Source organism: Prionailurus viverrinus, chromosome B3, assembly GCF_022837055.1.
Source record: "Prionailurus viverrinus isolate Anna chromosome B3, UM_Priviv_1.0, whole genome shotgun sequence".
NCBI classification, from domain to species: Eukaryota; Metazoa; Chordata; class Mammalia; order Carnivora; family Felidae; genus Prionailurus; species Prionailurus viverrinus.
In genome coordinates, this window is record NC_062566.1 from 57,496,138 (window position 1) to 57,510,000 (window position 13,863).

The window sequence follows — 13,863 nt, forward strand, 5'->3', positions numbered from 1 at the left end:
TTAAAGTGTTGATTTCTTATAGCGGGCAGGTGGTAAAAATGTAGAAAGAAAGGAAGGAATGGGAGCAGGTTAGCAGGGATGAGGGGCAGTCTTTGAGTACATCGTTTTGTATGTAGGGCTGACTTTGAAAGTCATGGTAATGTTTCATATATTCCTCATATACACTGATAATAAAACAATTGAAACCAGTCAGGGTGTGGGAAGGGAATTAGGTTGAGGGGATATGTGGGCAAAGTGGAATAAAAACAGGAACAAATGGTGTGCTTGGGTAGCTCACTCAGTTGAGTGTCCGTCTCTTGGTTTTGGCTCAGGTTCTGGTCTCATGGTTCGTGACTTTGAGCCTAGTGTCCAGGCTCTGTGCTGATACTGTGGAGCCTGCTTTGGATATTCTCTTTCCCAGTTCTCTCTGCCCCTCCCCCGTGCACACACATGGTGTCTCTGAAAATAAATAAAATTAAAAAAAAGTCAAGAACAAATGTTAACTGTATCAGAAATGAGTAATATATAATCAAGTTGCAGGGATTGGGGAATAAAAGGACTCCCTGAAGTAACTGAGGAAATCAGTATTTTGACTTGATATGTAAGGCTAGAGACCAAAAGAACTGTACGTAAATGCTATGATTGACATAGTAAGTGTTTCTTACAAAAGAATGGGTTAGAATTTTGAAACTACTCTGTATGTGTACTAGAATTGAACAAATAAGTAAATATGTTGTAGATGACAGCCAGTTTCTCGCTGTTGGAAACATTTAAAGTGAAGCCTTTGAAATATGATTGGAGCCAGAGCTCTCAGTACACACACACACACACACACACACACAGATAGATGTGTACAGAAATATAGTTGTGTGTGTGTGCATAGGTTAGTATGCATATATACTTAATTTCTAGCTAGCTCTTTGGAGAGAGTGCCTAGACGCAGTGATATCCCAGTAACAATTAAGTTATCTAGTTCCCAGATCTTGATTTCTCAATACTTTTTATTCTCTAATAAAGTTAAGGAGGTACTTGAAGAAAGATGGAAGTGGGGGATTGTCAGAAGAACACAGGAGCCAATCTGAAGGGGCTCTTCATCACCAAAGTTAGAATAATTGAGCAATGAAATTGATAATAATAATACTGAATTTTAACACATAGAATAAAAGAAATATCAGTGAGTCCATACTGTTATAAATAATTAAATAAGAAAACAGATAAGGTAGAAGGAACAACTCTTCCTTGCAGTAGAATTCCAGTTAATAGGACAGAAGGAAGTAGAGAATCATCATTAACACAAATACCATGGTAATAATTGTTGCAGACTGGATCCATTGATGAAGGCTAAAATCAGAGGACGAAAGATACAGGAGAACCAGAGCTTGCACATAATGAAAGCATCTCCCCAGCATATACATCTCAGCACAAAAAGAAAGATAGTGATAATCATGGGTAGTTACTACCATGGTAAGGTGGTAGAATCTACTTTAACCAAAAGATCTAAGTAACACTAGTAATAGAAATTTTGATATTGTGAACTTAATTTGATGCCCTGAGAAGAACACGTCGTTTCTGGGGTATTCTTGCCAAAATGTGTAATGTCATTCCAATCATGAGAAAACATCAGAAAATCACAAACTTCGGGGAAATTTTACAAAATAACTGATTAGTGCCTTTCAAAAGTGTCAAGGACATGAGAGAAAGATTGAAGAATGTTACATATGCAGGAAGAGAACTGAGGAGAAAAGCAACTAAATACATTGTGGGATCCTGTTACAGGATCCTGGAACGGGAAAAGGATTTTAGTGGAAAAATTGTTGACGTTCAGATAAGACTTGTAGTTTAATATTTTACCAGTGTTATTTTCCTTTCTTAATATAGTCAAACCTTGGTTTGCGAGCATAATTTGTTCTGGAAACATGCTTGTAATCCATAGCACTTGTATGTCAAAGTGAATTGCCCCATAAGAAATAATGGTATATGTGCTGCTGAAGCAAGCACAGAAATAACGGAAACTCAGATGATGCGTTCCATAACCCAAAAATATTCGTATAAAATTAACTACAATGCTGTAATATAATACAAAATAATAAAGAAAATACAAAATATAAAGAAAAATAAATTAACCTGCACTTGCCTTTGAAAGCCTTTGTGGCTGGTTTCAGGGAGACAAGAGACAAGGTTATTGTGTAGGACGACTTTCACTATCACTAATAGAATCACTGCTGTCTCTTGGCTCAATGGAATCTTTTTCTGCATTGGGGCCATCGTATATGCTTGCATGGATGTTGACTACAGTACAATAATAATAAACTCATATACTGTATTTAATGTAACTGGCAATTAGGCAGCATAGGAAAGGGTCTATATCTGTAGGCAGCCTGACTTAAAATGAAGCAAAGCATTCCTAAGCGTACTCTTGTTTGGAAAAGCAAAGGACTGTCCATAGGTGCTTTGAAGTGACAAAGAAACTAGTGCCAGGTGTGAGCACCTTCCAGCATTCTAAAAAATTGATAATTTCTGTCAAACACTGTGGCCTGAGACTGAGCATCCGAGTATGGGAGACAATCACCCACAATCCCACAAAGAGCAAGAGAGAGAAGATCCATTGGCTCACTTATGATCATGTGATGTTCGACATCTTGCACTACTTGTATTGCAAGACATCACTCATTTATCAAGTTAAAATTATTAAAAACGTTTGCTCATTTTGTGTCACACTCGTAGAGCAAGTTACTCTCAATCCTGGGTTTTACTGTGATTGTATTCTGTGGGGCACCTGAGTAGTGGCTCATTCAGTTAAGCATCCAACTCTTGTTTGGCTTAGGTCATGATCCTGTATTTCCTGTGGAGCTCCTTGCTGACAGTGGGGAGCCTGCTTGGGATTCTTTGTCTCCCCCTTTGCCCCTCCCCTGCTCATGCTCTCTTTCTCTCAAAATAAATAAATAAACATTTAAAATAATTGTATTCTAGTTATGTAAGATGCTAAATGAGGAAAAGCAGCAGGAGCAATATAAGGGAACTCTGTATTATTTTTTGCTACTTTTCTGTAAGTCTAAAATTGTTTCAAAACAAAATGTTTTAAAATGATATGGCAAGAGTAATGCAAGGAACTGCCATGTATCCTTTACTCATATTTAGCAATGTTTGCTTTGTTTGCTTTTGTTACATAAATGCATACTTTTTTCTCACCCATTTTGAGGGTTAGTTTGACACTTTGTACTGAACTTCCTTGTAATTCAATGTGTGTTTCCTAAGAAAAAAGACATTCTGTCATACAGAACCACAGTACAGTTATAAAGATTATTATCTGATCCACAGACCATATTTAGATTTCATCAGTTGTCTATAAAGGTTGGGGCTTTTTTTTTCCTGAATGAATCCAGGATCCAATCTAGAAGTACATGCTTCATTTAGTTGTCACATCTCTTTAATCTCCTTTAAATCTGACATAGTTTCTCAGCCTTCATTTTTCATAACATTTTTATTTTTGAAGAGTATAGGGCTATTATTTTGTACAGTGTTTCTGAATTTGAGTTATCATTCTTCATGATTAGATTTGGGTTATTCATTTTGGGCAGGATTACCAAAGGAGTGATATATCCTTCTTGGTATGTCACATTGGGAGGCACATGACCCATTGTTCCAATTTGATGGTATTAGCTTTGATCCCTTGGTATGTTTGTGCTTCTTAACAATTACCATCCCCCCACCCCCATGCCAATTAATATGTATTTTTGGAGAGAAGAACATTCTTTTTTTTTTTTTTTTTTTTTTAATTTTTTTTTTTTTTCAACGTTTATTTTATTTTTGGGACAGAGAGAGACAGAGCATGAACGGGGGAGGGGCAGAGAGAGAGGGAGACACAGAATCGGAAACTGGCTCCAGGCTCTGAGCCATCAGCCCAGAGCCTGACGCGGGGCTCGAACTCCCGGACCGCGAGATCGTGACCTGGCTGAAGTCGGACGCTTAACCGACTGCGCCACCCAGGCGCCCCGAGAAGAACATTCTTGATGAGAGAAGTTTTAGGGAAATCCTCTTTGTACCTGGTGAATAGACTTCAAAATGATGCCCATCTAGGGTGCCTGGTTGGCTCAGTGGGTACAGCATGCAACTCTTAATCTCAGGGTCTTGAGTTCAAGCCCTACATTGGGTGTAGAGATTACTTAAAAAAATAAAAATAATTTTTAATTTTTTTAAATGTTTATTTAGTTTTGAAAGAAAGAGAGCACAAGGGGGAGAGGGACAGAGAGAGGGAGACACAGAATCAGAAGCAGGCTCCAGGCTCCGAGCTGTCAGCACAGAGCCCTACGTGGGGCTCAAACTTACGAACTGTGAGATCATGACCTGAGCTGAAGTCGGACGCTCAACCGACTGAGCCACCCAGGCGCCCCAAATAAAAATAATTTTTAAAACATGATGCCCTTCTTATGATCAAGAATTCCATAGGAATATTTGAGATTCTTGTCTTTTTTTTTTTAATTTTTTAACGTTTTAATTCATTTTTTGAGAGACAGAGAGAAACATTGTGAGCAGAGGAGGAGAGAGAGAAGCAGAGACACAGAATCTGAAGCAGGCTCCAGGCTGTCAGCACAGAGCCTGACGCAGGGCTTGAACTCACGGACCATGAGATCATGACCTGAGCCAAAGTTGGCTGCTTAACCGACTGAGCCACCCATGCGCCCCAAGATTCTTGTCTTTTAAGTAGCAATAGCTGCTTAAGCATTAGTAGGAGAAAGTTTTGATAAAGGGTGTAAAAATTCTTGTAAGCAGATCATCTGAGGTGCAAATTTTATAGAAATGGCTTTTAAGCCGTCTAACTTCGTACCCACTGTTTCTTCAGATTTAGTCACTCACGTATGCCTGTGCTATGTCTTCTCCCATGTCAACTGGATCATCATGGGAAATCAGGTTTTTTATTGAGGTTCTTTTGTTTTAACTGAATTGGAAGACAGAATCAGCTCATGACTGGTTTGTTGGGTGCTGAGTCATCTTGTGTTAGGTCTGCCTTAGAATTTTTTGTTAGAGAAGATGAAGCTTAGTGAAGCTTAAGTGTTGGCAGAAATTAATAGTGGCAGCAGATTTGTTCAGGTTGGAGGATAGAAACACAAACTGGAAGGCTAGTTTACCGTTGTAACAATTCCTGTATGTCATTGCCTGCTATCTCAGCTTCTGTGCAGATGGGTTTTGCAAAGCGGTGTGTATTAGTGTGGTGCTAGGGTTTAGGACATGTTGTTACATTTTCCACTTCAGGCCTGAAATATAACTTAAATTCTTTCTAAAGTATACAGAAGACTCTGTTTAAGGCAGCCACAGCACTAGCTTATTCTTCCTAATGCTGCTTTAGTAGCTTTGTGTGTGGTTCTCAGTTGGTGCATTTGGATGACTTTATTTTTTAACCCTTCAGGAGTTGAATAAAAGACAGTGTCAGTCTACACAATCTTATTTCAAAAGGACTCCTAAATGATATAATTGTTTTTAAATATTTTAGGCCAACAAGCAGAAAGCTTCAGCTCGTAACCTGTTTCTCACCAATAGCCGAAAGGTAAATTGTAGTTTTATATTTCCCGTTTTTTGTTATGTTGGAATATGTCTACGTTTGCTGCTCTTGTCTCTTGTGACCTGGTAGAATACCTTAGGTACTGTAGTAGTACCTAAGAGAATTTCTGAATGTTCTCTATTTTATAAATAAAATTGCTCTTCCTCACATTTCTGGTATTTGAACCTTTTTGAATGAGACCATAGCCTGCTCTTAATTCCTTCGGCAGTTCATGTGCTCAGTCTCTTTATCTAAGAAATGATGGTTAGTAATATTAATACCTTCCTTTAGAGGGAAGTAACACAACTTCCTTTGAGATCTGTGAGATCAGATGAGGTAATGTTATTGGTTCTGTTTTCCTGGGCTAATCTAATCACTCATCCTCAGTTTCCTCATCTGTAAAATGAGGATGTCTGTACTACAACTTTGTAGAGTTTATGTGAAGAAATAAATTAGTTTAATGATGTTAGGCTTAGAGTGGTGCCTAGCATATAATAAGCATTAATTGCTGCTATTATTAACGTGTATGATAATACTTTGTAGCTTCCCAGCACCTCTCTGGTCATTATACTTTTTTTTTTCTTTCCATCTAAGGTGCCAGTATGTGTATAAATTTTTCATTCCATGTATTACCTCAGGGTCTGTGTCTGGATCTTAGTACTGTGCAGGGACATTAACCACATTGTGGCAAAAGGAGATGTGGTCGTAGAAAGACTGTGTGCACTGAACTGACTGAGGAATGCTGTGGTTTAGAGCTAAGGGAAGACTGGCCGTGGTGTTGGGTCCTTCTCCTTTGTGAGAATGCTGTTGTCATCTGCAGCTCGCCCACCAGTGCATGAAGGAGGTGCGTCGAGCTGCCTTGCAGGCCCAAAAGAACTGTAAGGAGACCTTGCCTCGTGCCCGCCGCCTCACCAAGGAGATGCTTCTGTACTGGAAGAAATACGAGAAGGTGGAGAAGGAACACCGAAAGCGTGCAGAGAAGGAAGCCTTGGAGCAGCGCAAGTTGGATGAGGAAATGCGGGAGGTAGGGCAGTAGTATAAAATTTTGAAAACCCTGATTGCTCAGCCATATCAAGAGTTTGGTGTATACTACATAAATTGTAAGGTAATGAAATCATTGGAAAAAAACATTTTAAGACATAATTTTGAGGATAGTAATTTTAGTCCACTAAAGCGATTCTGTTTTTATCCCTCAGTAAGGCCCTCTCTCCGGCCTTCACCTCTCTTTGTATGCCAAGTTTTTCTGTTCTTTCTTAGCCTTATTCCTCTTTATATTTCTGGTGGACCAAAAAAAAAAAAGAAAAGAAAAAGGATAGGGATGAACAAAAGAAAACAGCTTACAGCTTATCTTGGCTTGGTTCCAGGTGCTGGCTGCAGTTTCTTCCTTGTTGGAAGAGCAGGGCTGGTTGCCAAATTTAGGGCCAGATAAGAACAATAGAGAAACTAGTCCAGTTTTGGGACCCATCCCCCCACTCCTACATGCTTCACTGTTTTAACTTTCAGCCAGTGTTCCTCTAAGCCTGATGTTAGTTAATATGTAGGTGAGTAGATTGTTCAGGGAAGCAAGAGGAGAAAGTAGGAGGACAAAGTCATTGTGTTGTCATTGGCAAACCAGTTTGGTTGTGTGCAGGGAAAATTGAGGTCTGAAGAAAGAAGGCAATCAAGGGATGGGAGGATCTTTTCTTTCAGGTATAGGCAGTAAGTACTCGTGTCAAAGCAGAGCTGTGGCCTCTTCTGAGCTCTTGATCTTTTATCTCTTATCTTGTCTTTGAGGGTGAATATGGATTTTGCCAAGTTTCTTAAGTCTCGTGGGTAATTTTTATCTTTGTATGCAAGATAAACATATTAGTGTGTTAGTAAACATTTGGTGCTATATGGAATACTTCCATGTGAATTTATAGGCATTTGAGAGTCATAGGTCTTGAAGTTTTGCAAGCGACCAGATGTATGTATGATCTGAGTTTGTGAAACATTCTCTCAGTTTGGTTGGTAATTAACTGATGGGTTTCATTCATGTTTATGTTTTATGTCCTTCTCCGAACCTTTGAAATAAAACTATTTGTGATGGAACTTTATTGTTCCTTTAATTTACTTTGCTCATTTAAACATGTAGTAGTTGACTGTTGTAAAGGAGGTGTTACTCTTTTTTGTTTTAATTTAGAAAGGTTTTCTCGATAGTACTTTAGCTGTAATAAACCTGTATTTATTATGAAAAATAACTCCCATTTTCTCTCAAATTCTCTTTCAGATTTTCTTCTCATTTGAATCTGGCTCAAGTACTGTAAAACCTTAAAGAGAAAGTATAGTTTTATATAGCATACCTTAGGACTAGTCTCCTTTCTTGGCTAAGTTCCTTGTTATATTTTTGTTTTTCATTTGGGGAGGTGGACCAAGGGTAAATCAACTCTACTTCATATGAATTTTATTACAAAATAGTTAATGCAGAGTAGTGACATGTACATTTGATCTGTATTCATATTTTATAGGTCATCACAGATTAACTATACATTGTTTTTGGGAGTATTTTCTTCCTTAGTCATCTTATTCTTAAATATCTTCTGGTTGACTTTCAGAATAATTTTATAGCCCCTAGTCACTTATTTTCACTTTCGGTGATAAAGAAGATCTTTTGGCATGTTTACATTTTTTACAATACTAAAACTATATACAGGTATCTACCACCTACGTTATGGAATAAAGCTCATTGGTTGAGTTTAGTTGGTATCTCTGCGCCACTCTAGGAAATTGATACAGTAAAGAAATAAGCATTTTAGAAACAGAAGCTTAATGGAGAAAACATTTCATGTTGTAAATGAGAGCAAAACATATGTTATTAAATATAAGCGAAGACTATTCCTTGCTTTTAGTACCACTGACTTGGTTATAATAAAACTGTGTGTTAACAATTCTTTTCTAAAGGTAAAGAATCTATAAAAGAATTGTATGCAAACTATATATAGATTTTATGAATTCTTTTGATCACCTCTTGTTGTATGTGATTGATGATTTGACTCTGTTTTCACTTTTAACTTTTTTCCCCTTTAGGCCAAGAGGCAACAACGAAAACTGAACTTCCTAATCACCCAGACAGAGTTGTATGCCCATTTCATGAGTCGTAAACGAGACATGGGTCATGATGGAATCCAGGAAGAAATCTTAAGGAAACTGGAAGACAGTTCTACCCAAAGACAGATTGACATTGGTGGAGGAGTGGTAGTTAACATCACACAGGAGGATTATGGTGAGTCCTGCATCAGGAGGTAGAGGAAGTGGGTACCCTCTATTTTTTCATACCTAAGGTTTCTTGCAAGTTTTGTCTTGGTCGGTAAGCAATGATTAGTAAAAGGGAATTTATTGCGCTGGAGTAGGGAAAGTATGAATAAAATCAACATACAAAATAACTTTTTTTAATTAAAGAATTTGAAAAGGAAAGGGTGTGTTTATATGATCTTATAAGTTTGGGAATATTTTATATGTTTTGATTTGTTAGTAGGAATGGAGGCTATTGAATCAGAAGAATTCAGTGAACATGTCTCAGCAGAGAAAATCATGTCTCTCTTAACAAGATTCTTGGTGATATAAGTCAAGCATGAGAAGGAGACTGTTCAGTTTTGGTATTTTTGTGTCCACAGGGGGAGGGATGAATTGGGGTGAAGTTTGAGGGTAATTTCACAGAGAATAGTGATAAAGATCATGTTGAGCTCAGAATAAAAAGAATGAGTGTTCCTGTGTGGGTCTTAGGGGTTACACATGTCTTGATTTCTTCTTTGGGGATAGTTTCACCCAACAGAAATCTATCACAGTTTTTAATCCCTATTATGCTTTTCTTTGCTTTGGCATTGCTTTGTGCAAAAAACCCAGGATTGGGAGCCTGGAGCTCAGGTGGTTTCTGTGAGCTGGCTTTAGCTACTGGAGACATGGCACCCCTCTGCCTTCATTGCCACTTCTGAGTCCTAACCTTTGTCATATAATTTGAGCCTTTCTGTTCTCTCACCCTCTGTGAATTTAGGGATGAGTAGGTTGGGGGAGTTAGGGATTGACAGTGTCAATGTGAATTGCATCTTTGAAGGAGATCAATTAATGACTTGCGATAATCTATAAGTTTTCCTTTTCAGATAGTAACCATTTCAAAGCCCAGGCCCTGAAGAATGCTGAAAATGCTTACCATATTCATCAAGCTCGGGTGAGTCTTACAAATGAAAAGAACCTATGATGTGCTCTGGAAATACCCCACAACCTTTCATTTGGGTGATTTTCCTTTCGGTTTATTCCTATTTCCAGTGAGAAACACTGGCAGATGTGTGTATATGTATGTGACTATGTGTTGGGTGCGGGCTATGTCTCCATTTAGAACAATAGGAATAATTGAGGAAGGGTGGAAAATAAGCATTCACTTGTGTGAGCTTTAGGAGTGTGTTGATTGAAGCGAGGATAGTATACCTATTTTTTTGTCCTCTTGAGTAATCATGGGTAATAGAGTGTGAAATGCATCATGGTTGTTTAGTGAAGAAGACCATACTGGTGCTTGTTAAGAGAGCTATACCATTGCCTTAAGAAAACTGCTAAGTTAGGACCTTCTTTCAAACCTTAGTAATAGCTTGCTTATTCATGATGTAGTGATATTTCATGAAATCAGAAGGATATGGCAGTTAGATTGAATTAAAATAAGTAAAGAAAGTAAAGAATATACTGCATAGGAACCCTATTTAACAGGGTCTAGGTGAGGATAGATACAAAGTTGACCTTCTTCCCACCAACCCCAACCAAAGAAATTTTATGTCAGATTTTTAACAAATTCCTTGATGAAGTGAGTAATCATGTAGTATGGCTTAGGTCTGTTCATTATAAGAGAACTTCTAATGTAATTGTTAAAATAGTAGTGTTTCATGTATCGTTCTAGATACATAATATATTATATAATGTTAGAAATTTTGTTCCAGTTACCGCACAATAGATATATTTTCATTATGAATTTGATTTGAATTCCATTTTTCCCTCTTATGTTTTTCTTCTAATATGTTTTTATTTTCCAGACAAGGTCATTTGATGAAGATGCAAAAGAAAGTCGAGCAGCTGCCCTCCGGGCAGCAAACAAGTCTGGTACTGGGTTTGGGGAGAGTTACAGCCTGGCAAACCCATCTATCCGAGCTGGTGAAGATATTCCACAACCTACCATTTTTAATGGCAAATTAAAAGGCTACCAGCTGAAAGGCATGAATTGGTTGGCAAATCTGTATGAGCAGGTGAAGTTTAGAACTGTGTCATACCCACTCTGTTTTGTTACGCGTTTTTCTGATATCATTGGTTCAGAGTATTGCGAAATGAACACAAGATAATGTTTTAAATTTCATCCCTTTTAAAAAGTTTCAGTGATTCTGACAAGAGTCAGAAAGATGTTTCTATATTTTTAACCTGAAATTTTGTTTGAGAATATTTGTATCGTGTACATAGTTTGCCTTAAGTGGTCTTGGTAACCTGATTGTGTTTTTTTGCCTGGATTATATTTGCTGGAAAACTGGCTTTGGCCTGTTATTCAACTCATGATATCACCTCAGGTATCATAATTCATGGTTGTAGCTGTAGAGTTGACAAAAGGAATCATTACAAGCAGTGGGTAATAGTGCTAAAATGATATTTCTAGTCATTTTTGTTTAAACAAGTCTAATAGTTTGGTTAGTTTTTTGGGACAGTATGTTGAACCCCTGTGTGATGGAATGTAAGAGGTACTGACTATGTGTATTTTTTTTTCCAGGGCATTAATGGCATTCTTGCAGATGAAATGGGTCTTGGCAAAACAGTACAGAGTATTGCCCTCCTGGCCCATCTGGCTGAGGTGGGTAGATGCAGTCTTTGTCTTCCGCACTCTAGATTCTGGGGTGAGAATCAGCCATTATCAAGCATTATGTCATGCTCTGTAGCATACCAGGACTATAGGACTTACTCCTTGCCTTCAAGGTCATTACAAGGTGACATAGTGTGGTGAAACATTTAGGTTTTCAACACTGGAACAGTTTTTGAGAGTGTGTGGTTGGAAATAATGCCCCTCACCCCCTGTCCACAATCATTAGAATAATGGCAAAGGAATGGTAGTTAGACCAGAAGACCCAAGTTCACATCTTAACTCTGTTTACTGAGAATGTAAACTTGAGCATTCACCTCATCTTTTTTGCTTTGACTTCACTTTAATTTTCTGAGGTTTAGTTTCTACTTCTGCCACTTGGGGATAATACATACTTAGAGGAATTCTATGAGAATTAAGTAAAAATAAGTGTAGAAACATTTTGAGAAAAGCAAAAACTCCAATACTAGTAAAATTGTTATCTAGTATAGGGGAAAGTAGCACATACAAGTCAGGATGTAGTAAGTGCTTTGTCAGTGATATAAATTAGGACCTTTAAGTGGTGGGAGTTGAGAGTAATTGCTTGGTATTTTTTCCCAAGTGTTTTCCTGAGCAGATTCCTTCCATGTGTTGTTATTAACATAGGCTATTACTACTGAATATGCAAATGTGGGATCTAGACACCATTTCTCTTGTTATAAAGTATTATGGATTCTTAAACTGCTCTTGTTAATTATAATTTTGAGCTAAATATCTTCAGTTTTTCTGCAGTTAGCTGACCCATTTTTTCTCTTTCAGAGAGAGAACATCTGGGGACCTTTCTTAATAATTTCACCTGCTTCTACACTTAACAATTGGCACCAGGAGTTTACAAGATTTGTTCCTAAATTTAAGGTAAAAATCCAGCAGAAATTTCTTTTGCTCTTTAAACTTTGTGACTTTTCTTTTTCTGCCTTACTTGTTTAAATTGTTTATAAGAATTTTTAGTTTCTTGCATTTTTTTCCAAAATGCTTTGGAATGCATACATTGCATTGTTCCATTTGAAAGTAACTGATGGGAGCAATAAGAGAGCATATTACATCCTTTTGTTTCATAAGTGAGAAAGCCAAAGTCCAGTTTGAATGATTTGTTGGTTTAGGCACATGGATTGATGCTCCTGGTCAAACTGCCATAGTAGAAAATATCGACCTTGCTGGTTTAACGTAGATTTTGGCAAATCATATCATCAGGGCACATACCCTATAATTTATGACATTGTCATACCCCCTCCCAATATATGCATAAATAATGCATTTTCTCATTACTCCAAAGTCAGATCTTTAGCCTGAGTTTAGATAGTAATAAGAAAAATAGTAAGATCGAGGTCAGAAGTGATCAATAGGGAAGTATGTTGTATTAAGTTGGTTAAGATGTGAACAAGATTTATTAAACAGGTTTTAATTGTGGAAAGTTATTGGGATATAAGAAAGAATGGGTAGAGGTGCCGAGTGGCTCAGTCATGTTCTCAAGGTTTGTGGGTTTGAGCCCTGCATCGGGCTATGTTCTGACGGCTCAGAGCCTGGAGCCTCGTTTGGATTCTGTGTCTGCCTCTTTCTCTGTCAGCCCCTCCCCTGCTTGTGCTCACTTTCTCTCTCTCTCTCTCAAAAATAAACATTTAAAGAAAAAGAAAGAACATGTAGGGTTTATTATAGTGTTTGCAAGTAAAAATGGGGAAATTAGGTAACTGTGTGTTCTGTCCCTAAAGTGACATAATGATAATGAAGTTTCATGGTAAAGAGGATTTTATGGAGGTTGTATATCAGGAATTATTGAGGGGCACCTGTGTGGCTCAGTCAGTTAAGCAGCGGATTCTTGATTTCAGCTCAGGTCATGATCTTGTGGTTCGTGAGATTGAGCCCCACATTGGGCTCCACACTGACAGCACATGGAGTCTACTTCTGATTCTCTCTCTCCCTCTCTCTGTCCCTCCCCTGCTTGCACTTGCTCTCTCTCAAAATAAGTAAATAAACTTAAAATTTTCTTTAAAAAAAAATTGATAAGATCTGTCTGATTTGGGGTGTCCATAATCATGGGTTCCATTCAATTTAAAGGACACAGGATAGGGTGGATGTGGGAGTCTGATGTTCTGGTTTAAGCGTTGTAAGGAATAAGGAGACATGCGGGGTATTCCACTTTGGGATACCTTTGTGGCTATGGCTGCACCTTATTGCCTCAATTGTAGTTAGAAACTATTTACAAGGCACATTAAGTGTATAGCTTTTAACATGGTAGACTCATTTTTATTTTTAATTTTATTATTTTTTTAAACATTTATTTATTTTTGATAGAAACAGAGCATGAGCGGGGGAGGGGCAGAGAGAGAGGGAGACACAGAATCTGAAGCAGGCTCCAGGCTCTGAGCTGTCAGCACAGAGCCCGACGCGGGGCTCGAACTCACGGACTGGGAGATCAAGACTAGAGCCAAAGTTGGAAGCTTAATTGACTGAGCCACCCAGGTGCCCCGACTCA

At 38.0% G+C, this 13,863-nt stretch overlaps 1 protein-coding gene across 5 annotated transcripts in view; it reads left to right on the forward strand.

Moving 5' to 3' along the window:
* INO80 (INO80 complex ATPase subunit) overlaps positions 1-13,863 on the forward strand; it is a 146,101-nt gene that overhangs the window by 41,328 nt on the left and 90,910 nt on the right. For all 5 annotated transcript variants that reach the window (XM_047862369.1, XM_047862367.1, XM_047862370.1 and 2 more), the window contains exons 8-14: positions 5,468-5,521; positions 6,336-6,539; positions 8,561-8,756; positions 9,631-9,698; positions 10,549-10,758; positions 11,268-11,348; positions 12,153-12,248. In XM_047862369.1, the coding sequence (XP_047718325.1) occupies positions 5,468-5,521; positions 6,336-6,539; positions 8,561-8,756; positions 9,631-9,698; positions 10,549-10,758; positions 11,268-11,348; positions 12,153-12,248 (909 nt within the window). The remainder of the gene's footprint in view (positions 1-5,467; positions 5,522-6,335; positions 6,540-8,560; positions 8,757-9,630; positions 9,699-10,548; positions 10,759-11,267; positions 11,349-12,152; positions 12,249-13,863) is intronic.